The sequence below is a fragment of the Rana temporaria genome, chromosome 2, assembly GCF_905171775.1.
Source record: "Rana temporaria chromosome 2, aRanTem1.1, whole genome shotgun sequence".
NCBI classification, from domain to species: Eukaryota; Metazoa; Chordata; class Amphibia; order Anura; family Ranidae; genus Rana; species Rana temporaria.
Window position 1 is genome coordinate 514,091,666 of NC_053490.1, and position 25,612 is coordinate 514,117,277.

General features: G+C 45.8%; 1 protein-coding gene across 1 annotated transcript in view; it reads right to left on the reverse strand.

The window, feature by feature from the left end:
* Positions 1–25,139, reverse strand: part of LOC120927965 (beta-1,3-galactosyltransferase 5-like) — a 73,694-nt gene extending 48,555 nt beyond the window's left edge. Inside the window, exon 1 of the mRNA XM_040338993.1 lies at positions 24,926–25,139. Within this exon, the coding sequence (XP_040194927.1) occupies positions 24,926–24,955 (30 nt within the window). The 5' untranslated portion in view covers positions 24,956–25,139. The remainder of the gene's footprint in view (positions 1–24,925) is intronic.
* Between the last annotated feature and the right edge of the window lie 473 nt (positions 25,140–25,612).

A 25,612-nucleotide genomic window follows, 5' to 3' on the forward strand; every position in this document is an offset into this window, starting at 1 on the left:
TTCACACTGGGGCGTTTTCCAGGCGCTTTGGCGTTAAAAAAAAGCTCCCTCAATGGGAAGGGGTGCTTTAGGAGCGGTGTATTCAATGCTCCTAAAGCGCTGCAAAGAAGCCGCTTGCAGGACCTTTTTTGACGCCCTGCCAGCCCAGCGCCTCAGTGTGAAAGTACTCGGACTTTCACATTGGGATTGCAGATGCAGCTTCTTTCAGGCGCTTTACAATCGCTTTTTTTTAATGCTAAAGCGCCTGAAAAACGCTGCAGTGTGAAAGGGATCTAATGCATTCTATGCATTTAAAACCTTAAACTTTACCATATCTTTAATTATTGGCAATGTAGAGCAGGGCAGTGGCATGGCATTCTATACAGCATGTTCAGCGCATCGCACAAATCCCTTTTTTTTTATGTTTTGAACAAACTTCATTTGAAGTGTACAAAGTGTACACCTAATTCATGGCAATGTACAGCAGACTGATGGGCATGGAATTCTGTGCAGTGCGCTGCGATAAAACGCAGGCCCCAGGCTGCGTTGTAGTTCTGTACAGTGCGCTGCGATAAAACGCAGGCCCCAGGCTGCGTTGTAGTTCTGTACAGTGCGCTGCGATAAAACGGAGGCCCCAGGCTGCGTTGTAGTTCTGTACAGTGCGCTGCGATAAAACGCAGGCCCCAGGCTGCGTTGTAGTTCTGTACAGTGCGCTGCGATAAAACGGAGGCCCCAGGCTGCGTTGTAGTTCTGTACAGTGCGCTGCGATAAAACGGAGGCCCCAGGCTGCGTTGTAGTTCTGTACAGTGCGCTGCGATAAAACGCAGGCCCCAGGCTGCGTTGTAGTTCTGTACAGTGCGCTGCGATAAAACGGAGGCCCCAGGCTGCGTTGTAGTTCTGTACAGTGCGCTGCGATAAAACGCAGGCCCCAGGCTGCGTTGTAGTTCTGTACAGTGCGCTGCGATAAAACGCAGGCCCCAGGCTGCGTTGTAGTTTTGTACAGTGCGCTGCGATAAAACGGAGGCCCCAGGCTGCGTTGTAGTTCTGTACAGTGCGCTGCGATAAAACGCAGGCCCCAGGCTGCGTTGTAGTTCTGTACAGTGCGCTGCGATAAAACGCAGGCCCCAGGCTGTGTTGGAGTGTGAATGGGACACACAGGAAACAAGTGTTTTCTGTGTGTCCTTGAGGGGACAGATGTTTTACTATGTGGTCATCTGTCATTGCAAAATATGTGAATTAACCCTTAGGCCGCGTACAGACGAGCAAACATGTACGATGAAACCAGCTGCAACACCTAAGCAAGAGGCACCACTAACCAAACACTGCCATGAAGACCAAGGAACTCTCCACACAAGTAAGGGACAATGTTGTTGAGAAGCACAAGTCAGGGTTATAAAAAAATATCCAAATCTTTGATGATCCCTAGGAGCCCCATCAAATCTATCATAACCAAATGGAAAGAGCATGGCACAGCAAACCTGCCAAGAGACGGGCACACACCAAAACTCATGGACCGGGCAAGGAGGGCATTAATCAGAGAGGAGCACAGAGACCTAAGGCAACCCTGGAGGAGCTGCAGAGTTCCACAGCAGAGACTGGAGTATCTGTACATAGGACGACAATAAGCCGTACGCTCCATAGAGTTGGGCTTTATGGCAGAGTGGCCAGAAGAAAGCCATAACTTTCAGCAAAAAACAAAATGGCACGTTTTGGGCGTGTACCATTTAAATTAGGCGCGCTCCCGCGCCAGACCTACTGCGCATGCTCCGTTTCTTAACTCCCGCCGTGCTTTGCGCGCCGTGACGTCATTTTTTTGAACGGCGACGCGCGTAGCGTACTTCCGTATTCCCGGACGGCTTACGCAAACGACGTTAAATTTTGAATTTCGACGCAGGAACGACGGCCATACTTTAGACAGCAATACACTTGCTGACTAAAGTTAGGGCAACAAAAAAAACGACTAACTTTTCGACGGGAAACTAGACTAGCGTCGACATAGTGAACGCGAAAATCCGTCGTGGATCCGCCGTAACTCCTAATTTGCATACCCGACGCTGGTTTACGACACGAACTCCCCCCAGCGGCGGCCGCGGTACTGCATCCTAAGATCCGACAGTGTAAACAATTACACCTGTCGGATCTTAGGGATATCTATGCGTAACTGATTCTATGAATCAGCCGCATAGATAGAAACAGAGATACGACGGCGTATCAGGAGAAACGCCGTCGTATCTCATTTGTGAATCTGGCCCACTATCCCCACCGTGAAACATGGTGGTGGCAGCATCATGCTGTGGGAATGTTTTGAGCAGTCAGGACCGGGAAACTGGTCAGAGTTGAGGGAAATATGGATGGTGCTAAATACAGGGATATTCTTGAGCAAAACCTGTACCACCCTGTGTGTGTGATTTGAGTCTAGGATGGAGGTTATTCTTGAGCAAAACCTGTGTGTGAAGCTAGGACATGGACAGTGACCCCAAACCCACTGCTAAAGCAGCACTTGAGTGCCCTTGGTGCCCTTTTTTCGGCCACCAGAGGGCTCTCGCGCGCCCACTGAACGGTAGGTGACCCGATGCGCGTGATCGCGTGCACGAGCGCCAGCATGGGGATTTGTGTGTGTGTAAATCCTTTTGCTGTGAGAGGAGAGAGCCATATCCTACTAAGTAGAAAAAACAATATGTCTCCTCTCCTAGTCAATCCTATCCCCGTACAGTTAGAACACACATTTAACACCTTGATTGCTCCCTAGTGTTAACCCCTTCCCTACCAGTGACATTTATACAGTAATCAGTGGCCCAGATTCAAGAAGCACTTGCGCCCGCGCAACCAAGTGCTTACTTGCTCCGGTGTAACGAGTGCTCCTGATTCAGGAACCTTGTTACACCGAATGCAGCCTAGGATGTGACAGACATAAGCCTCCTTATGCCTTCACATCCCAGGCTGCATTCTTGCGTTGGCCGCTAGGGGGCGCGGCCTTTGTGATCGGCGTGTAGTATGCAAATTGCATACTACCACCGATTCACAAAAGTTGCGCGGGCCCTGCGTACGCAAGGTACGGAGTTTCCGTACGGCGCCTTTAGCATAAGGTTGCTCCTGCTAATAGCAGGCGCAGCCAATGCTAAAGTATAGCTGCGCCTCCCGCTCGCGACGTTCAAATTTCACGTCGTTTACGTAAGTGAACCGTGAATGGCGCTGGACGCCATTCACGTTCACTTACAAGCAAATGACGTCCTTGCGACTTCATTTGCCGCAATGCACGTCGGGAAAGTTTCCCGACGGAGCATGCGCTGTTCGCTCGGCGCGGGAGCGCGCCTAATTTAAATGATTCCCGCCCCCGGCGGGATCATTTACATTAGGCAGCCTTGCGCCCGGCTGCTTAGCATATTGCCCGCGCAATTTACGGAGCAACTGCTCCGTGAATCGCGGGCAAAGCGCAATATTTGCGTGGGCGCAGAGAAAAAAATTTGCTCTTTGCCCACGCAAATATTGCGCGATTCTACTTGAATCTGGGCCAGTGCATTTTTATAGCACTGATCGCTGTATAAATGTCAGTGGTCCCAAAAAAAGTGGCAAAAGTCTCTGATCTGTCCGTCGCAATGTTGCAGTACTGCTAAAAATCGCAGATCACCACCATTACTAGTAAAAAGAATAATAATGATAAAAATGACAAAAATCCATCCCATAGTTTGCAGACGCTATAACTTTGGCGGAAACCGATCAATATACACTTATTGCAATTTTGTTTTACCAAATATATGTACAAGAATATATATCGGCCTAAACTGATGAAAACATTTGTTGTTTTTTTTAATTTGGGGATATTTATTATATCAAAAAGTAAAAAATATATATTTTTTCAAAATTGTCGCTCTTTTTTTGTTTATAGCGCAAAAAATAAAAAACGCAGAGGCGATCAAATACCACCAAAATAAAGCTATATTGACAGCGGCACAATCGCATTCCTGTGCAAATCGCCGTAGCGATTTGGGTGCTTTTAGGAGTATAGGGTGCACGCCCACAGCGTGATGTTGGGAGCTCGTGCGCATACCCGGCGGCCCCCAATGGCCACCAGCTACTCGCGATTGCTCCTGAGAAGGAGAGAACAGAGATCTGTCAATGTAAACAGACAGATTGTTGTTCTGTCAGGGGTGAGGAGAGCGATCTTGTGTTCCTAATGCTTAGGAACAACGATCGCTCTCCTCACCCATACAGTCCCATCCCCCCCACTGTTAGAATCACTCTCTAGGTAACACAATTAACCCCTTGATCTCCCCATAGTGTTAACCCTTTCCCTGCCAATGACATTTATACAGTAATCAGTGGCTATTTATAGCACTGATCGCTGTATAAATGTCACGGGTCCCAAAATAGCGTCAAAAGTGTTCGATCTGTCCGCCGTAATGTCGCAGTCCTGATAAGAATCGAAGATTGCCGCCATTACTAGTAAAAAAAAGTAATAATAATAAAAGTGCCATAAATCTATCCCATAGTTTGTAGACAAATAAAAACCGCAGAGGTGATCAAATACCACCAAAAGAAAGCTCTATCTGTGGGGAAAAAAGGACATCAATTTTGTGTGGGTACAGCGTTGCATGGCCGCGCAATTGTCAGTTAAAGCAACGCAGCGCCGCATCGCAAAAAATGCCCCGGTCAGGAAGGGGGCAAATTTTTCCTGGGGCTGAAGTGGTTAATTTCACTTTTTTGTATCTATCATGGTAGCACCGGCTAGGAAGATTAATATTACAAATAAAAAAGCTTTCTTGCGAAATGCATTCTGCGTTGGTCAGCTGACTATTCCACAACCACCACAAGGTCTGTGTAGGACAGAATTATGTTGAAATTCTAAAAGCAGATTATCAATGTAATTTAGAGTCATTTTTATGTGACAGATGGACTCCAGCAGATCATTCTAAGGACCCGTTAACGGGTAATCCTGCCACTTACAGCTGTGGCATTATAAACCTTTAACCCTTTCACTTCCACAGTCAATTTTATATTATCTTGCACATTTTAAGCCTGAAGATTAGCTAAAGAATAAATAAAGGTAAAACTTTTTTTTTTTAGATCTGGATAGAGTGGAGAGGGATTAGAACCCATTCTAAGTTTTTATTGTTATCTGTGCAGTATCACCCTCTCTATTTGTCCTGTTCACCATTATCATTGAATGTGAAAGGAAAATAAAGTTTGGGCTGTTCCTAGAAAATAAATAAAACATCTTTCAATGGGGACACTAGTTCTGGTGACCTGGGGGTCCCTAAGAGATCCCCTGGGATTTTCTCTCACTTCCTGTTTGGCAGGGACAGGAAGTGAATGGAAATCTCCACAATGGGTCACAGATCACAGATCAGATCAACTATATCCCGTATTTATCGGCGTATACTGCACACTGTTTTCCCCTTAAAATCAGGGGGAAATTGTGGGTGCGCGATATACGCCGATACTGCTTTTCCCGGGCGCCGCCGAAATATGCCGAGCCGAGTGTACTCTGCACTCGGCTAGGCTCGGCCACGCTCGGCTCCGCCCGCAGCCACGCAGCGTAGAGCGAGCCGAGTGTACTGTGCACTCGGCTCCGCCCGCAGCCACTCGAGAGGAGCCGAACACACAGGAAATCCGGCTCCTCTCTGCGCCAAATCCAAACACCGCTGCAACCCCGGGCAAGGTGCGGATGGACGGGCCCCGCGAGGAAGCCGCAGACGGACACCTCCAAAGCCGCAGACGGACACCCACAAGGCTGGACGGACCCCGCGCAAGGCCGCAGACGGACGCCGGACAAGGCCGCCAATGGACGCAGGGCAAAAATGTAAGGTGCCGTCGTACGTGTTGTACGTCACTGCGCTTTGCTAGAGCATTATTTTTTTCACGATCGTGTGTGGGCAAGGCAGGTTTAACAATAATCGGGTTGAAAAAACGTTTTTTCTAGACCATTAAAAATGGTCGTGTGTACGCTGCATTACTCTCCACCAGGGAAGGCAAGGAGATAAGCAGGCAGGCGGCTGGCCGGGACTTGAGCCAAGGCAGAAGAACAGAGCGTAGCTGAATGGGGAAGCACCCGAAACTGAAGAAATATTCCCTCCGCTCTGACCAGCACATGTTCATCAGAAAGGGGCACAGATAATTGAACAAAATACACCCCACCTAAGCTAGAATTTTTTTTTAATTCTGCACTGACTGTCTTTGAAATTGCCCTTGCCCCTGTTCAAATCCAATCCGGGGACAAAACCGGGGACAGACTTGGTACGGGGAGAGTGTCCTCAATCCGGGGACTGTCCCCTGAAACCGGGGATGTCTCGTCACCCTACGCTATGAACCAGGAAGTGATATTATGAATGCAGCTTCCAGGTTCATTCATTGGAGGGAGAATCAGCTCCTTCCACTCTATCCAGTGCAGAAATACCCAGCATGGCCATCCCAGGCCCACCTTGGATTCAGCTTTACATACAAGTCTTAGGCCCCGTACACACGACCGAGTTTCTCGGCAGAAATCAGCCAGAAACTCGGTCGGAGCTGGATTCTGCCGAGAAACTCGGTCGTGTGTACACTTTTCAGCGAGGAACCCGTCGAGGAACTCGTCGGGCCGAAAAGAGAACATGTTCTCTATTTCCTCGTTGTTCAATGAGGAAAGTCGGCCCGCCGAGCTCCTCGGCAGCTTCCACACTGAACTCGCCGAGGAACTCGATGTGTTTGGCACGTCGAGTTCCTCGGTCGTGTGTACGGGGCCTTAGGGATTGATTTTGTAAATGTGCATCTGTGAGCCTGTACTTTTGAAATAGTTAGTTGTAAAGAGTGTGGCAAATGTATGTGCTGTATCCAGAGGGTAGGCTCTGATTCTAATTAACCATGAACCTTAAAACCTCACCCCATAAGCATAATATTTAAAGTGGAGGTTCACCCTATAAAAAATTTCTAACACTGCATCCAGCCCAGTTGTGCATATAAAATGACACTGACTTTTTTTTTTTTTCCGTAGATATCGTTTAGCCGTGGAATTCACCGGAATTCCGCGGTGAATTCCACGGCTAAACGCTATCTACGGAAAAGAAAAAAAAAGGTCAGTGTCATTTTATATGCACAACTGGGCTGGATACAGTGTTAGAAATTTTTTATAGGGTGAACCTCCACTTTAACTGTACTCAACGCACCCATTACCCTACACCAGGGGTAGGCAACCTGTGGTGCTCCAGCTGTTGTGGAACTACATTTCCCATGAGGCATTGCAAGGTTTGCAGTTACAATTACTCCCAGAGGCATGATGGGACTGCAACAGCTGGAGTGCCACAAATTGCCTACCCCTGCCCTACACCCTCTGGCTGCAGCCGCAATGCACACAATCTAGTTCCCAATTCCCAATTCTCTTCTTCCCAAGACCAGACTTCCTTTCCCCTGTGCCCTTTGAAATGCCCGCTCTGTTTGTAACAAACTCACCTCCCTCTAGGATCTCTTTATCACTAAGGCCCCTTTCACAATGGGGCGTTTTTCGAGCATTATTCGAGCGAATCCTCACCTGCAATCCCAATGTGAAAGCCTGAGTGCTTTCAGAGCCCTTTCACACTGCCAGCACCCGAAAAACGCTGGTAAAGCACTGCTAAGACCCTAATGTTTTAGGGCGTGTTTGCAGTGCCTCAGTGTGAAAGGGTAAGGCGTTTTTACAGCGCTTTCAATTCATTTCAATGGAGAGGGGCGTTTTTGGAGCGTTTTTTTTAGCTCCCAAAAGCTGCTCCAAAGATGCTGCTTGCAGGACTTTTTCCACGCCCCGCCAGTGCAACTCCTCAGTGTGAAAGGGCAAGGCGTTTTTATAGCGCTTTCAATTCATTTCAATAGAGAGGGGCGTTTTTGGAGCGTTTTTTTCAGCGCCCAATAATGATGGGACCGGGTAGTACCATGGGAACCAGGCGGCACTTTTAGGGGGCAGAATTCTAACGCCCCTGCCAGCCCATTCCGCCCGCTCTGCTGCCTGTGAGAACACTCGCAGCTGGAGGGAAGCAGCCACCGAGTGAGAAGGGCAGGCACCGCTGCCTCTCAGGAGCCCAGCGCCGCTGCTGTAGCACGGCTGGTGCTGTAGGGCTTGCCTGGATTTGACACATGTGCGGGCTGGACTGTGGGTGTTCGCGGCGACCCAGAGTCCAGCCCCCTGCCTGGCCCAGTCATCATGATATAAAATAATGAATGTGGGGGCCTTTTGGTGGGCTTGATTAATTGGGGGGGGGGGCAGTATTTCATTCTTGGTCCCAGGCAGCACAATGTCTTTGGCCGGCACTGGACACACTGTATTCGTCTCTTCTCCCCAGTTTCACTGGATACACTGACCCCACCTCACTACACTGTCCCATTTTACCTTGGCAAACAGATGACACTAGCAGTCTCAAAAAAACACAGCCATGCTCTTGAGCGCATGTGGCGTAAGACGAAGTCCCAAAAATATTTCAGTCAGTATAAATCTGCCCTCCAAAAATACAATTACTGCCTCCTCACTGCCAAGCAGACCTACTTTATCTCTCTCATTAACACCTTATCATCCCGTCCCCCTCAACTCTTCTCTACCTTCAACTCTCTACTTCATCCCTCCACCAACTCACTCACTGCCTAGGAGATCGCCAATCACTTTAAACAGAATATTGATACAATTTGCGAGGCGATCTCTACTGTTCAGATACCCTCCAGGCTTTACACTTCATGCCCACAGGTAAAATCATTACTTCCCTCTTTTAACCCCACCACTATAGATGAGGTTGCTAAACTACTTGCTAATGCCCATCTTATTACCAACTGTCCCCTGGATCCTGTTGCCTCGCAAATGCTACGTTCACCCTCTGGCTCTATTCTACACTCTCTAACCCACATCCTTAACCACTTGACAACCGGGCCTATTTTGGCACTTCTCTCCTTCATGTAAAAATCACAATTTTTTTGCTAGAAAATTAATCAGAACCCCCAAACATTATATATTTTTTTTAGCAGACATCCTAGGGAATAAAATGGCAGTCATTGCAATACTTTTTGTCACACCGTATTTGCGCAGCGGTCTTACAAGCGCACTTTTTTGGGGAAAAAATCATTTTTTTGAATTAAAAAATAAGACCACAATAATTTTTGCCCAATTTTTTTATATATTGTGAAAGATAATGTTCCGCCGAGTAAAACGATACCCAACATGACACGCTTAAAAATTGCGCCCGCCCGTGGCATGGCGTCAAACTTTTACCCTTAAAAATCTCGATAGGCGACGTTTAAAAAATTCTACAGGTTGCATTTTTTGAGCTACAGAGTAGGTCTAGGGCTAGAATTATTGCTCTCGCTCTAACGATCGCGGCGATACCTCACTTGTGTGGTTTGAACACCGTTTTCATATGCGGGCGCTACTCGCGTATGCGTTCGCTTCTGTGCACGAGCTCGTCGGGACGGGGCGTTTTTTAAAAAAAAATTTTGGTTTTCTTATTTATTTTTATTTATTTTTATAATTTTTTACACTGAAATAAAAAAAATAAAAAAATTATCACTTTTATTCCTATTACAGGAAATGTAAACATCCCTTGTAATAGAAAAAAGCATGACAGGTCCTCTTAAATATGAGATCTCATATTTAGGCTTAAATGCAAAAAAAAGAAAAAAAAAATTAAACTGTCATTTTTTCAAATGACAGAAAAAAAAAATGTTGCTTTAAGAAGCTGGGCGGGACTGACGTTTTGACGTCACTTCCGCCCAGCAGAGATATGGGGACGGGTGGGGGCGATTTTTCCCTCAGTCGCATCCCCACACAGGTGCCGAATGGACCCGATCGCCTCCGCCGCTACCGACGGCTCCGGTAAGCGGCGGAGGGCGCGGGAGAGCGGTGGGAGGGGGGGCCCTCTCCCGCCACCGATAACGGCGATCTCGTGGTGAATCCGCCGCGGAGACCGCCGTTATCGTTTACAGGACCGTTGGCACTAAAGATGGATACCTCGGTTGTGGCAGCAGCTGCTGCCGTTACCGAGATATCCATCTTTAAAGTGCCGCCGTTAGTAGACGTAAGGCGGTTGTTAAGTGGTTAAAGGAGTTGTAAGGAGAATTTTTTTTTTTTTAAATGTAGCACTACCCCCGAAGGAGCCGCTGGTTGTTTGTGGGATTGGCGTATTGAGTTACCTTGCTGGGTGTTTAGGGGTGATACTAGTGAGTTGAGGCAATGAGCGAAGGTCCAGTCATCAATTGCATTTTTTTCAATGCTTTATTCCAAGGCCCAACATAGCCAACATCAACATAAGACAAGATAGGAAAGGTTGATGAAGCATAAGAACAACTTTAGTTTCAGGCCTTGGATATGAAAAGAGCAGTTCTGCTCTTTGTAACAATGAGATCAGTTCGTCGCCACTCTAGCCAGAGTGGGTAAAGTGCCTCCGGACAGACTACTGCTACAAGCCTGGCAGCCGAAGTGTCACTTGTAGATCGCTAGGAGGAACAGACCTCTGCCACAGGCCTGACTCTGGACCTCTGCCACAGTCCTGACTCTGGACCTCTACCACAGGCCTGACTATGGACCTCTACCACAGGCCTGACTCTGGACCTCTGCCACAGGCCTGACTCTGGACCTCTACCACAGGCCTGACTATGGACCTCTGCCACAGTCCTGACTCTGGACCTCTGCCACAGGCCTGACTATGGACCTCTGCCACAGGCCTGACTCTGGACCTCTGCCACAGGCCTGACTATGGACCTCTGCCACAGGCCTGACTCTGGACCTCTGCCACAGGCCTGACTATGGACCTCTGCCACAGGCCTGACTCTGGACCTCTGCCACAGTCCTGACTCTGGACCTCTGCCACAGGCCTAGCGATTCAGGGTGCAATAATTGGAATGAGCGAATCCTCCCAGTAAATTTTAGTTAAGGTCACCGGTTGACAGCTGTAATAAACCTGTCAGTACCGTGGTGACCAGATCCCCGGGTTCTCCCTGAGCCGATTCCCCACCGCACAGCTCTCAGCTTAGGATCTTCTTAGCAAAGGTTGGGACCCAGCAAGTCGCTGGGGCCCCTCTCATCATCAGGATGAAGCTCCACATGTTGCGCAACTCCGGCCAGGTAGGCCATGGTGGCGGGGTCCATGGATGCGTGCACCCTGAGGGTAGATGCCGCACCTGGAACTTGGACCCCGCGGAAAAAAAGGACTCAGAATCAATGGCGCCTGCTCCAGATATACCCTTCCCCAGCATGCCCAGCGAGTGAAAAACTCCTCTAATTGGCTGCTGGGCAAAAGTGACTCTGCCAGAACCCCTCTAGCGCCAACTGCCGCCCAGAGGTGGAAATGCACCCCTGAAACGCAGACAGACCTACAAGACAGTTCTGAAAGGAAAGCAGCCCTGCAATTTAACAAATTGTGAATGGGAGCAAAATTACTCTTCCATTCCCCACTAACTTTAGTGTAGTGCCCATACTGAAAGTAAGGGGGCGCTACATAAATAACAAACATGTTATACTTACCTCCACTGTGCAGTTCGTTTTGCACAGAGTGGCCCCGAACATCCTCTTGGGGTCCGTCGGTGGCTGTCGCGGTTCTTGCCCGCAACAACTACACACAGACATGCGAGCTTGCATGGTGTGTAGCTGTGTGGGCGCGCTCCCGTAATACAGCAGTGGGCATAGCCGCCGCTGTATCACTTGGCCCCGCCTCTGGCACGCCGCGTCATTGGATGTGATTGACTGCAGCGCCAGCCAATGGCTGCGCTGCTCTCAATCCATCCACTGCAGCCAATCAACGGCCCGGCTTCGACTCAAGGAGGATGACGGGGCGAGCTTAGGGTCAGGTAAGTAAAACGGGGGCTCGGGGGGGCAGCATCATCTGATTTTTTTTCACCTTAATGCATAGAATGCATTATTCACCTCTAGGAATTGGGAGGAGCCATGAGGTAATACGCCGCCCAAACATCCAGCAGCTCCACTGGGGGTAATGCTACACGTAAGTGCAGGTTTATTGTTATTTTCCTTCATGTCGAAAGGAAAATAACAATAAAAGGATGCATACGAAAGTCACGCCCGCATATGTAAACAGTGTTCAAATCACACATGTGAGGTATCACCGCGATCATCAGAGTGAGAGCAATAATTCTAGCATTAGACCTCCTCTGTAACTCTAACCTGGTAACCGTTATTATTATTTTAAAGCGTCGCCTATGGAGTACTGTAGTTTGTTGCCATTCCACGAGTGTACGCAATTTCAAAGCGTGACATTTTTCATATCTATTTACTTGGCGTAACATCATCTTGCACATTATACAAATAATTGGGCTAACTTTACTGTTTAGTTTTTTTTTCAATTCATGAAAGTGTCTTTTTCCCCCAAAAATTGCATTTGAAAGACCACTGCACAAATATCGCGTGACATAAAATATTGCAACATTCGCTATTTTATTCTCTAGATTCTCTGCTAAAAAAATATATAATGGCCCAGATTCACATATAATTACATTGCTCCTGGGCAGCGTAACGTATGTGATTTACGTTACACCGCCGCAGGTTTACAGCGTTAGTGCCTGATTCTCAGAACACTTACCTGTAAACTTGCGGCGGTGTATCGTAAAAGCGCTCAGCGCAAGCCCGCCCAATTCAAATGGGGCGAGCACTATTTAAATTAGGCGCGTTCCCGCGCCGAGCGTACTGCGCATGCTCCGTCGGGTAAATTACCCGACGTGCATTGTGCTAAATGACGTCGCACCGACGTCATTTGCTTAGACGTTAACGTAAATGGCGTCCAGCGCCAATCACGGACGTCTTACGCAAACGACGTCGATTTTTTAAATTTCGACGCGGGAACGACGGCCATACTTAACATTGGCTGCGCCTCATAGACCCAGGGGCAACTTTACGCATCGCAAAGGCTACGGAAACGTTGTAAATTCTCTGCGTCGAGCGCGCGTACGTTCGGGAATCGTCGTAATTTGCTAATTTACATAAGCGACGGGGAAAACGACGTCGGCGACACCTAGCGGCGGGAAAAAAAATTGCATTTAAGATCTGACAGCGTAAGAGCCTTACGCCTGTCAGATCTAATGGGTATCTATGCGTAACTGATTCTAAGAATCAGTCGCATAGATACCTGGGGCCAGATTAGGACTTACGACGGCGCAAATGGTGTTGCGCCGTCGTAACGCCTTTGAGAATCTGGGCCATAATATTTGGGGGTTCTAAGTACTTTTCTAGCAAACAATACAGATTTTAACTTGTAAGCAACAAATGTCAGAAATAGGCTTAGGCATGAAGATAATACAATAATTTATAACTATGGACTAAAATAAAATAAAAAACACTCATGAAAAATGTGCAACTGAGCACCACATATAATACATGGAAACCAAGGGCAGGCAGAGCACCTCCCAGCACTTCCCTTCTTCCATTTCCCTTCATTCATGTATTTATCTTTCAACTCTTTGGAGTTAGGAAGAGACTTTTGGTTGATTTATTTATGTAACAATTGTTACTAAAAGAGAAGTATGACCAAAGCTGTTTTGATTATACTGCCCGTGTGGTTCACGGGAGTTTTGCTCTCCTGTGACTCCGGCCAAAATCCACTGTCGACAGACGCTGCAGAGCTGCTCCAATCTCTGGATGTATCCCGACAATAATGTCAGGATCCACCCTGATGCCTGACCGGCAGCAGGCTTGGCCTCTCGGTGCACCGCTGGAACCTGAGACAGCCGCCTCCACAGCCAGTGACCGCTGAAGGGGCAGAGAAAAGAAATGGTGATTGACAGTCACCACTCTTTCCCCTGAGCGAGCCCCAGAACTGTGCGATCAGCAGTCATGTTGATCGCTCAGTTCTCGGTCTTAGAACTGGCGGGAGACAGATGCATTGAATCAATGCTGCAGCCATATACAGTAGGTAGGTATGTACTAGAGGTCGACCGATATGGGTTTTTCTCTGGCCGATGCCGATATTTAGAAATCGGGGTGGCCGATGGCCGATATATGTTGCCGATTTTTGCGGCCGATATTTTAGGCCGATTTGTTTCTTTTTCCTTCATCTCAGAAAATCTAGGGTGGAGAGGTGGGGAGGAGGTTATTGTTTGGGGTGGAGAGGTGGGGGTGCAGCCTATTAATGTCCATCAGTGCCACCTCATTAGTGCCCACCAGTTCAGCTGGTCAGTGTCCATCAGTGTAGCCTGGCAGTGCCACATCAGTGCCGCCTATCAGTATCCATTAGTGCTCACCAGTGCAGCCTGTCAGTGCAACCTCATCAGTACCCACCAGTGCAGCCCATTAGTGCCACTTTATCAGTGCCCACCAGAGGAGCCTGTCAGTGCCACCTCATTAGTGCCCACCAGTGCAGCCTATCAGTGTCCATCAGTGCCACCTCATCAGTGCCCATTAGTGCCCACCAGTGCATCACATCAGTGCCAACCAGTGCATCACATCAGTCCCATCTCATCAGTGCCCACCAGTATAGCTCATCAGTGCCCACTAGTATAGCTCATCAGTGACCACCAGTACAGCTCATCAGTGCCCACCAGTACAGTACAGCTCATCAGTGCCCACCAGTCCAGTACAGTTCATCAGTGCCCACCAGTCAAGTACAGTTTATCAGTGCCCACCAGTCCAGCTCAATAATGTCATTCACTGCCACCTTCACCAGCGGAGCGCTCCTGGCTCCGTTCCGTCACTTACTGTATGGGCGCCAGCAGACTCAGACAGACACCCCCCCCCCCCCGCCAGCAGACTCAGACAAAAAAAAACGCCAGCACACTCAGCCAGCCAACCCCTCGCCAGCACACTCAGCCAGCCACCCCCCCATCCCTGCCTGGCCTGGGAGTTTCTCACTTCTGCCTAATCTTGTCCCATAAGGGGGGGGCACCGAACTGATTCTTTGCCCCGGGTGAAATAATGTCTAGTATCCCCACTGGTACTGTCTATAAGAGTACCAGTACCAGCCGTTCTACTCTAATAAAGTAGAACGGCTAGTGGCTAGTGAAGGTGGAGAGGGGGGGCTTGGGTGGCCGGCAGGGTGCGGGAATTGTCCGGCCGCCATGGGAGAGACCTGTCAATGTGGGCCAGTCTGGATGAAGTCCAGGGCCAAATTTCTGTCCCAGTCCAGCCCTGTCTGGGAGGAACAGGTCTGTCTCACAGACCCAGCTCTAGGGCCCCTGCTACAGGCCAATTTCAATAAAGGACTTAGGTGAATAAAGAGCATCTCCTCCCAGCAGACTTTTTCCTAAACAGGCCCCCGGATGACAGGAATCATACCTGTCAGCGGTCCGGACACCCGATCCCAGACTGGGATTCTCTCAATAGATTCTGGAACCCAGCGAAGCACTGGAGTCCCCTTTCTCCTCAGGATGAGGGTCAATGCAGTCTCGAGCTTTGGCCAGGTGGGCTGCGCTGGCGGGGTCCATGGATGCGCGTACCCTGAAGGTGGGTACCGCACCTGGAACGGGACCCCGCAAAGTTTTTGGAACACATGACACCTGTCCCAGATATACTCTCCCCCAGCATGCCCTGCGAGGGAAAAGCTCCTCTAATTGGCTGCTGGGAAAGCTTGCTCTGCCAGAACCCCTCTAGCGCCAACTGCCGGCCAGGAATGGCACTGCATCCCTGGACCACAGACTGACCCAGTGGATAATTCTGGAATGACAGAGGTCCCGGAATTTGAACAAATCATGAATGGGAGCAACGTAACTCTCCCATTCCCCACTGACTTTGGCGTAGTGCCCATGCTGAAAGCAAGGGGGCCCTACATTTGTTTTTTTTTTACAAAGGGATATTTATTATAGCAAAAAGTAAAAGACATTGGGGGTTATTTACTAAAGGCAAATCCACTTTGCACTAAAAGTGCAAAGTGCACTTTAAATTGCAATGAAAGTGCACTTGGAAGTGCAGTCGCTGTAAATCTGAGGGGTAGATCTGAAATGAGGGGAAGCTCTGCTGATTTAATAATCCAATCATGTGCCAGCTAAAATGCTGTTTTTTAGTTCCCTTGCATGACCCCCTCGGATCAGCGACTGCACTTCCAAGTGCACTTTCAGTGCAATTTAAAGTGCACTTTGCACTTGTAGTTTGTACTTCTAGTGCAATGTGGAGTTGCCTTTAGTAAATAACCCCCATTGTGTTTTTTTCAAAATTGCTGCTCTTTTTTTGTTTATAGCGCAAAAAATTAGAACTGCAGAGGTGATCAAATACCACCAAAAGAAAGCTCTATTTGTGGGGAAAAAAGGACGTCAATTTTTGTTTGGGTACAGCGTCGCTTGACCACGCAATTGTCAGTTAAAGCGACGCAGTGCTGTATCGCAAAAAATGGCCCTGGTCATTGAGCAGCCAAATCTTCTGGGGCTGAAGTGGTTAAACGAATTCTTCTCATCCTATATGCAGATAAAGATTTGCAAAGTATTCTTAAATGTGGATGTCATTTCTCAAGCAGAAGGGCACCCATGCTTGGCAATATGTTGTCCCCTAGTTTGTTTTGCTCCTCAGATCTTTCTAAAACACCTACTTGGTTGTCAATTGTGGTTTCCTATATGTGCAGATATAACACATGCAAATAGTGTAGGGGCATAACAATAGCACATCTGTCACTTCCTTTTCAAATGACAAAGCATAAAAAATGAGTAGACATTAACTCCACTTCTAAATCTGCTGTATATGTCATTGAATGTAGCACATGCAATGTCCAGTACGTTCAATGTACTATTCACTCCTTAAAAATTTGAGAAACAGAACATTTTAATGATAATAACAACATAAATGCAAAAAATATATCCAACATTTCGAAACACTTGCGTTGAAATGCATGACAATTTCTCTTTTTTTCCCTCATTAAACAGATTACCAAACCTTTGAGAGGAGGAGATACGCCTCACTACAACGTGAGGTGTGGTGGATACACACCCTTAACACAAGGGCATTTCAAGGCTTAAAGGGGTTGTAAAGGTAAAAAAATGTCCCCCTAAATAGCTTCCTTTACCTTAGTGCAGTCCTCCTTCACTTACCTCATCCTTCCATTTTGCTTTTAAATGTCCTTATTTCTTCTGAGAAATCCTCACTTCCTGTTCTTCTGTCTGTAACTCCACACAGTAATGCAAGGCTTTCTCCCTGGTGTGGAGTGTCGTGCTCGCCTCCTCCCTTGAGGGGGGAGGGGGCGAGCAGGAGAGCCGGGACACCCACTAACACACAGCTCCTTTCTCTATCTGCAATGTAGAGAGCGGCAGTGTGCTACGTTTACCTTCCTGTGTACCGTTTTTGGCTCGTCCCTGAACTTTTGCCTGTCCCTCGGTTACCCTTGTCTGCCTGTTGCCCTGACCTCGGCTTACCCATCACTATCACTTGTCCTGGTTGCTGCTTCCCCTCTCTCCCTGCGGAGTGTGACCTAGGGGATCCCAGGGGTCGCGACCTTGATCCAGCTGCAGCAAAGGCCATCCTCACCACTAGAGGCTCTGATGAACACAAAGCTGGGTCTTAGACTCCGCGCCCTGGGGAATCTTGGGCTCACGCTTCCTTTCTAATTGCAGCAGTCGGCTATAGGGTTCACTACCCTGTGGTGCATCCCTGACCCCAACAGTGTGCACTTGTCACCTGGCCACAGGTGACCTGACACCTGCATTCTGAGTGCAACACACTCCTTAACCCTGCATTCTGACTCAGAATGCAGGGTTAAGGAGAGTGTTGCACTCAGAATGTAGGGTTCACCAGTGCATTATGCTCAGAATGTAGGGTTCGCCAGTTCATTGTTCTCAGAAAAAGCACCAAAAGCACATTTGATCCTAAGAGAAGATACCCGAAGAACATTCAACCCTCAGACAAAGTACCCTAAGAACCTTCAATCCTAAGAAAAGGTACCTTAAGAACATTCAATCTTAAGAGAAAATACTATAAGGACATTCAACCCTAAAACAAGTACCATTCTGACTGTGGGACAATGGCCCTCCATTGCGCTATTAATGGAGACCACAGGCCCCTTCTGTCTGACATTCTGGAGTGCTTTGCAACTCCACCATTTTCTCCAGTCCTTACCAAATCTACAAAGATTTGGTTGACACCTAACCACCCTTGAGGAATATTGCTCAGATCACGAAACTCTACCGCAAGTGCTCTCGAAAATGTACAGCCTATTGATCACCCCTCAGGCACAGCCATGCCTGCCAGTTATGATGAAGTGGGAAGCAGAACTGAACCGCACATTCACACTAGGCCAACAACGAACTATTATCCGATTCTCGTTAAAATCGTCCATCAGTACCAAAATTAAGGAAACAAATTTCAAAATCCTGAGGAGGTGGTATCGTACACCTATTTTTCCCCAACATAGACAACCATTGTTGGAGGTGTCAGAAGGAGGAATGAAGGATGTTGCTCATCTTCTGGACATGCCCAAAGATAACACATTTTTGGAAGGAAGTTCGGAATATTATTCAAAGATTTACTGATCTTGAGATTCTTGACGATCCCGCCTTTTTCTTGATACTTGCTACGTCTATCCCAGCAAAAACTTATAAAAAGTCAATTATCTGCCACCTGCTAAACGCTGCCAAGCCTTGCATCCCCCTTAACTGGAAAAATCTGCAGCCTCCAACTATCAGCTGTTGGCTACACAAAGTAGAAGAAATAAATAAGATGGAGAATCTAATACTTTCAGCAAAGCACAAACACGAAAAATACTCCAAGCTTTGGCGGCTATAAAATATCTTGTCCTCTCTGATGAAGGGATAGTTATGTTTGGGTCATAAACACCATAAACTAGGCTAACTGTCTTGGTTGTTCCTCTTCACTACCCCAGGATTCACATACAACTATAACCCCCCACCCCCCCTCTGTGCTTCTGGTCTCTTCCAATCTTTTCTATTTTCTCTTCTTTAATCTTTTCTTACTGTGTAAACGGAAAAGGACGCAGGCAGCTCCTTATTACATGCTTAGTGGTTAATTTCCTAGACATTAAAATAACATGCTATTCTCAACTGAAATGCATTCTGGTGGTGTTACGGATATTTTGAGTTGGTTTTATGGTTTAGAGAAGGTCATATGCAATTTATTTAAATGTATTGTATCTTATACACTGTCGGTGTAATGCCTTGGAACTGCCTCCTGTGGTTTAAATAAAACATTTGAAAAAAATAAAAAGTACTGTAGCGCTACCCCAGAAGGACCTGCTGGTTAGATTTGGGATTGGCGTGTTTAAGTTACCTCTTACTGTGTCTAGGGGTGATGGTAGTTCTGAGAGAAATAACAGAGTGTCCAGGACCGTTAGTTGACGTTTTTCAGATGCTTTATTTTTCCAGTCCAACACGACCAACATGTAACTTGAGGTAGACAGGATAGGTGGGTGAAGGAAGAGCAACTTCACAGTATCAGGCTATGGATAATAAAGGCAGTCCTGCCTTTAGCAATGGTATTTACACGCGTCGCCACTCCAGCCGGAGTGGGTGAAGTGCCTCTGGACAGACCTCTCTCACAGGCCTGGCAGCCAGAGCGCCACTTAAAGCTTCTGGGAAAGGAAAACAAGTCTCTGCCACAGACTTGGCTCTGAATTAGATTTGAACGTTCAGATGAGGCCTCTGCCACAGGCCTAGTGCTTAGAAGTTAGGACGGTAGAGCAAATCCTCCAAGTATGTTCTTTGGGGTCACCGACTGACAGCTTGAATGCGACCAGTTTTAGTGCTTTTTCCATTTTGCAGATTTGCATTACAGTCCATTTAACATGGTTTCCTATGGAACACGTTCTGTAGTGCAAATCTGCAAAATGCAAAAAGCCCTAAAAATGCATAGGTGTGAATCCAGCCTAAGAACATTCAATCATAAAGCAAAATTAGTAAATCTTCAACAAGAGAGTCTTTTTGTTCACTAAAGCAACGCTAGTTGTCACTATTCAAAATGTGACCCCTCTTTCCTATGAAAGTCCATTAGACAAATAGTTCTGGAGAGAAAGGAATGTTTCAGAGTCCAGTTGAAGTATTTATGGGATATGGTGTATCCCATATATACTCTCTTGTTGTAGATTTACTCCCGGTAATTTTGCTTTATGTTTGTATGTATTTTAAGCGGCTGCTTACTGATTTACTTGAATCACAAATGGTAACATTTAGTTATTTATAATCTGTTTTAAATTATCCATTTAATCCATAGCGTTGAGATAGTGAGAGAAGGCCGTGAATTTCACTATATATTTTTGTAAGAACATTCAATCCTAAGAAAAAGTACCATAAGAACATTTGTTTCTTAGAGAAGATACCCTAAAACCATTCAACCTTCAGAAAAAGTTCCATAAGAACATTTGCTCCTAAGAGAAGATGCCCTAAAAACATTCAACCCTCAGACAAAGTACCCTAAGGACCTTCAACCCTAAGAGAAAATACCATATGAACATTCATTTCAAAGAAAAATTATCATAAGAACATTTGTTTCTAAGAGAAGATACCCTAAAAACATTCAATCCTAAGAAAAAGTACCATAAGAACATTTGATCCTAAGAGAAGATACCCTAAAAACATTCAACCCTCAAAGTACCTTAAGAACCTTCAACCCTAAGGCCTTGTACACACGACCGAGAAACTCGACAGGCGAAACACATCGTTTTGCTCGTCGAGTTCCTTGTGAAGCCGTTGAGAAACTTGACAAGCCAATTTTCTCCATTCCCGTCAAGGAAATAGAGAACATGCTTTCTTTTTGGCTCGTCGCGTTTCTCGACAGTTTCCTCGACGAAAATGTACACACGACCGGTTTCCTCGGCAAAAAAATATCTCCCAGCAAGTTTCTTGCTGGTTTTTGCCGAGAAACTCGGTCGTGTGTATGAGGCCTAAGAGAAAATACCATAAAACATTTGATCAGAGGAAAAAAAGCACAAAGAATATTTGATCCTAAGAAAAAATACCGTAAAAACTTTTGATCCAAAGGCTGCATTTACACCTGAGCAAATAGTAACCACAGCGTATTCCATGTTATTTTGAAGAGTGTTTTTCAGGTGTATTATAGGTGTATATCAAGCATCAGTAGTTTTTTTTCCCCTGCCTGTGGAATGGGAGGAGGGCAGTTTTATAGGAGGAGACAAATTCTTCAGGTATAAAAACAAGCACAAAAACACATCACGTGTTTACAGGAGTACACAATAAAAAAAGCTCATGTACTTTTTTTCGAGCATAAGGCGACTGAACATATAAGTGTAAATATGCATAATTTGAAAGAATGTGATTCTGCCGCAGTTAGAGGAAACAAGCAGAAAATCGCTTAATTGTGAATGGGGGCTAAAAGTAAATAGAAAATATGCCCTAAGAACATTCAATCATAAAACAAAATACCCCAAGAACATTCAACCCTCGGACAAAGTACCCAAAGAACTAGGGATGAGCTTTATGACTCGAACATTGGCTGTTCACCCGTTCGCCGAACATCAAACAATTTGGGGTGTTTGCGGCAAATTCGAAAAGCCGCGAAACACCCTTTATGGGAGAAATCTAAAGTGCTAATTTTAAAGGTTAATATGCAAGTTGTTGTCATAAAAAGGGTTTGGGGACCGGGTCCTGCCCCAGGGGACATGTATCAATGCAAAAAAAAAAGTTTCAAAAACTGAAGTTTTTTTGGGAGCAGTGATTTTAATAATGCTTAAAGTGAAACAATAAAAGTGAAATATTCCTTTAAATTTTATACCGGGGGGGGGGGGTATATAGTATGCCTGTAAAGTAGCGCATGTTTCCCATGTTTATAACAGTCTCCACACAAAATTACATTTCTAAAGGAAAAATTTCATTCAAAACTACTCATGGCTATAATGAATTGTCGGGTCCTGGCAATACAGATACAAGTCATTAAAAGTCATTGAAAAAATAAATAAATAAATGCGTGGCGGTCCCCCCAAATTCCATCACCAGGCCCTTCAGGTCTGATATGGATTTTATGGGGAACTCCACGCCAAAATTGAAAAAAAAAATGGAGTGGGGTTCCCCTCAAAATTCCATACAAGACCCTTATCTGAGCACACAACCTGGCAGGAATGAGCGCCCCCCCCCCCCCCGAACCATACCAGGCCACATGTGTGTATAAGGCCCTGTACACACGATCAGTCCATCCGATGAGAACGGTCCGAAGGACCATTTTCATTGGTTCACCGACGAAGCAGACTGATGGTCTGATGTGCCTACACACCATCAGTTAAAAAAACGATTGTGTCAGAACGCGGTGACGTAAAACACAACGACGTGCTGAGAAAAATGAAGTTCAATGCTTCCAAGCATTCGTCGACTTAATTCTGAGCATGCGCGGGTTTTGAACTGATGCTTTTGCATACTAACCGTTGGTTTTGACCGATCGGTTAGGCGTCCATTGGTTCAATTTTAAAGTAAGTTCTAAATTATGCGACCGAAGGATAACGGACTGATGGGGCCCACACACGGTCGGTTTGTACTGATGAAACTGTCCGTTTTCATCGGTTTTGTCCGGCCGTGTGTACAAGGCCTTAGAGATAATACCCTAAGAACATTCAAACCTAAGTTAAAGTACCCTAAGAACATTTGATCCTACAAGAAATACCTCAAGAACATTCAATCCTAAGAGAAAATATACTAAAAACATTAGATCAAAGGGAAAAAAACATGAAGAATATTTGATCCTAAAGAGAAAATAACATAAGAACTTTCGATCCAAAGCCTGCATTCACACCTGAGCAAAACCTAACCACAGCGTATTCAATGTTATTTTTTTTTCAGGTGTATTATAGGTGTTTTGCATGGATATCAAACTTCAGAAAGTTTTTTTTTTTTTTTTTTTATCCTGTGCCCGTGGAATGGGAGGGGAGCAGTCCTATAGGAAAAGAGAAGATTTCTTCAGGGATAATAAAACAAGCACAAAAACTAGCACAAAACATAGGTATCGTGCATTTACAGGAGTTCCACTAGAAGTCTTTGGGAACAAAAACACCTGAGTACACAAAAAGCTCATGTACTTTTTTGAACAAAGGGCGACACGTGTGAATAAGTATAAGCGTAATTTAAAGAATGAGATTCTGCATAGCCAGCCGCAATTAAACGAAATGAGCAGCAAACTGGTGAACTGGGAGCTAAAGTAAAAACTCTAATGCCGTGTAGATTGTAGTCGAAAAACCCAACCGTGTGTAGGCTCCATCGGACATTTGCTGTCGGAATTTCCAGAAAACAAATGTTTGAGAGCTGGTTCTCAATTTTTCCAGAAATTCCGATCGTCTGTATGCAATTCTGAAAATCCTACACATGCTCGGAATCATTGAACCTAATTTTTCTCGGCTTGTCGTAGTGTTGTACGTCACCGCGTTCTCGGCGTTTGTAATTCTTGACAACATTTGTGTGACCGTGTGTATGCAACACAAGTTTGAGCCAACATTCTGTTGGAAAAAAAATCCAACGTTTTCTTGTCTGAGGCCTCGTACACACGACCGAGAAACTTGACGTAAATGAAACATCGTTTTCCTCGACGAGTTCCTTGTCAGCAGGGTCGATCCTCCCTATAGGCTCACTATGCAAGCCGCTTAGGGCCCCGCAAAGCTGCGAAGGGCCCCCCAAATTACTAGAGGTCCCGCCTGGTGAGAAGTCATTTTCGCCCCCTCACCCCGCTTCTAAACTCGCTGGCTGAGTTATTTACGAGAGCAGAACACCCCCTACCCCCACTTCTCAACTTTCTTTAATGTGACATGTCACTGTCGTCAGCGCCTCCCGCTTCTCATTTTTGTGCCATGTCATTTTGCTTAGGGCCCCAGGGAGGTCAGGATCGGCACTGCTTGTCAGGCTTGTCGAGAATCTTGTCAAGCTGTCTTTGCGTACACACTATCAAGACAAAATCTCATCGTTCTCAAACGCGGTGACGTACAACACGTACGACGGCACTATAAAGGGGAAGTTTGATTCCACTGGCGCCACCCTTTGGGCTGCTTTTACTAATCTCATGTTACTGCGTGTTAAGTAAAAGTTTGGTGAGAGACGATTCGCGCTTTTCAGTCTGTTACAGCGTGACGAATGTGCCATCTCCATTAAGAACGCTACTTTTACCGAAGGTGCACTCCCGTCTCATACTTTATTCGGAGCATGCGCGGGTTTCTAAGCGTACACACGAACGTGTTTCTCGTGGTAAACCAGCCCGACCAGAAACACAACGAGGAAATTGACACTCCTGACGAGAGAACTTGTTCTCTTTTTTTCTCGTCGAGATCCACGACAGTTTTCTCAATGAAAAACATACACACGGCAAAAAAGCTCTGCCACCAAGTTTCTTGATGGATTTTGTCGAGGAAAACGGTCGTGTGTACGAGGCCTGATTGTCCGATTGTGTGTATGCGGCATTGGAATATTTTTTTTGCCCCAGTCGAAACAACAACCAAACTTCTACACCAATGAGCACATGTTGGGTAATTCACACAGTACAAATATACATGTAGTTTCAAAGGACAAATAGCTATAATTTTTTTATTTTTTCCCCCCCAGGATCACCTTCTGTATCTATTTTAGGAGTATTTTTATAGTTATCGTGTTATATTTCTTTGTTTCATCAACGTAGCAGGAAGACAGCAGGTGGGAGACTCAAAGTACAGAAGAAAGCCTACAATGAGGTCTCGACCACTCTGTAGTTCTTCAGATGAAAGCTGCTGTTCCGTGAGTTCATTTGCTCCCCATGTGCTCGTAACGATTTGCTTCACGTTTCCTCAGAGAAACACGAAAAAACATATTACCGCGTTAAATGGATTCCAACCAAAATTACGGCCATAACGGTGTACCTTATTCGATTGTAAGCTTCTCCGGAGAGGGACTAATTTGAATTGTTCGGTTTAAAGCATTGCAGAATGTGTCAGTGCTCTATATACGTGGGAGACAACTAAAGCAAATATCTGTTTGGATAGATCCATCGTGTTTTGTAAAGAGCTGCGCAAACCGTTGGCTGCTATATAAACCCTGTATAATATTAATAATAATAAAATATAGTACATCACCAAAGCGTGCAGAACACAAAAAAAAAAGAAGAAGATGGATCCAACGGTACAGCATCACCTACCTTCCAGCCCTGCGGCAGCTTCATTGCCATTAAAGCTTGTTCCTTCGTATGTTTGCCATCAACAAATAGCTCAGATCTGCAGACAGTCCTTGTCCCTCCAGGGGCACAGTGTAGTCTTTAGGCAACTGCGGTGATATCAAGGGAGGCGAGTAAGGGAGTGTGTCTAAACTGTTACACATCGTGAAAGGCAAGGGAGTGAGAGAGGCATGAGCAAAGAAGGCTGATGACAATATTTCCTGCTCTATTCATTGAGACTCGTACAAAAACACATCTCAGGCTATGGATTAGCCATGGTTAAAGTCAGAGGAAAAGCCGTGGCAGGATGAACTGGGTCATGGCGTCATTAAAAAAAATAAACAAGATAAATTAAAGAAGATAAAAAAATATAAAAATTTCAAAAATAATAATATTACATAAAAATAAGGTCAAACATTAACATAATAATAATAGTATTTTTGTTATTATTATTATTATTTATCATTAATATTATTATTTTTATTATCAATAATAATAATATTTTAATTGTTGTTGTTGTTGTTGTTGTTGTTATTATTATTATTATTATTGTTATTACTGTTATTATTATTATTAGTAATAATAATAACAATCAAAATATGCACGATTTTTTTTTATCTTTTTTAACTTATCTTGTTTATTTTTTTATTTTATTTTTAATGATGCCATGAC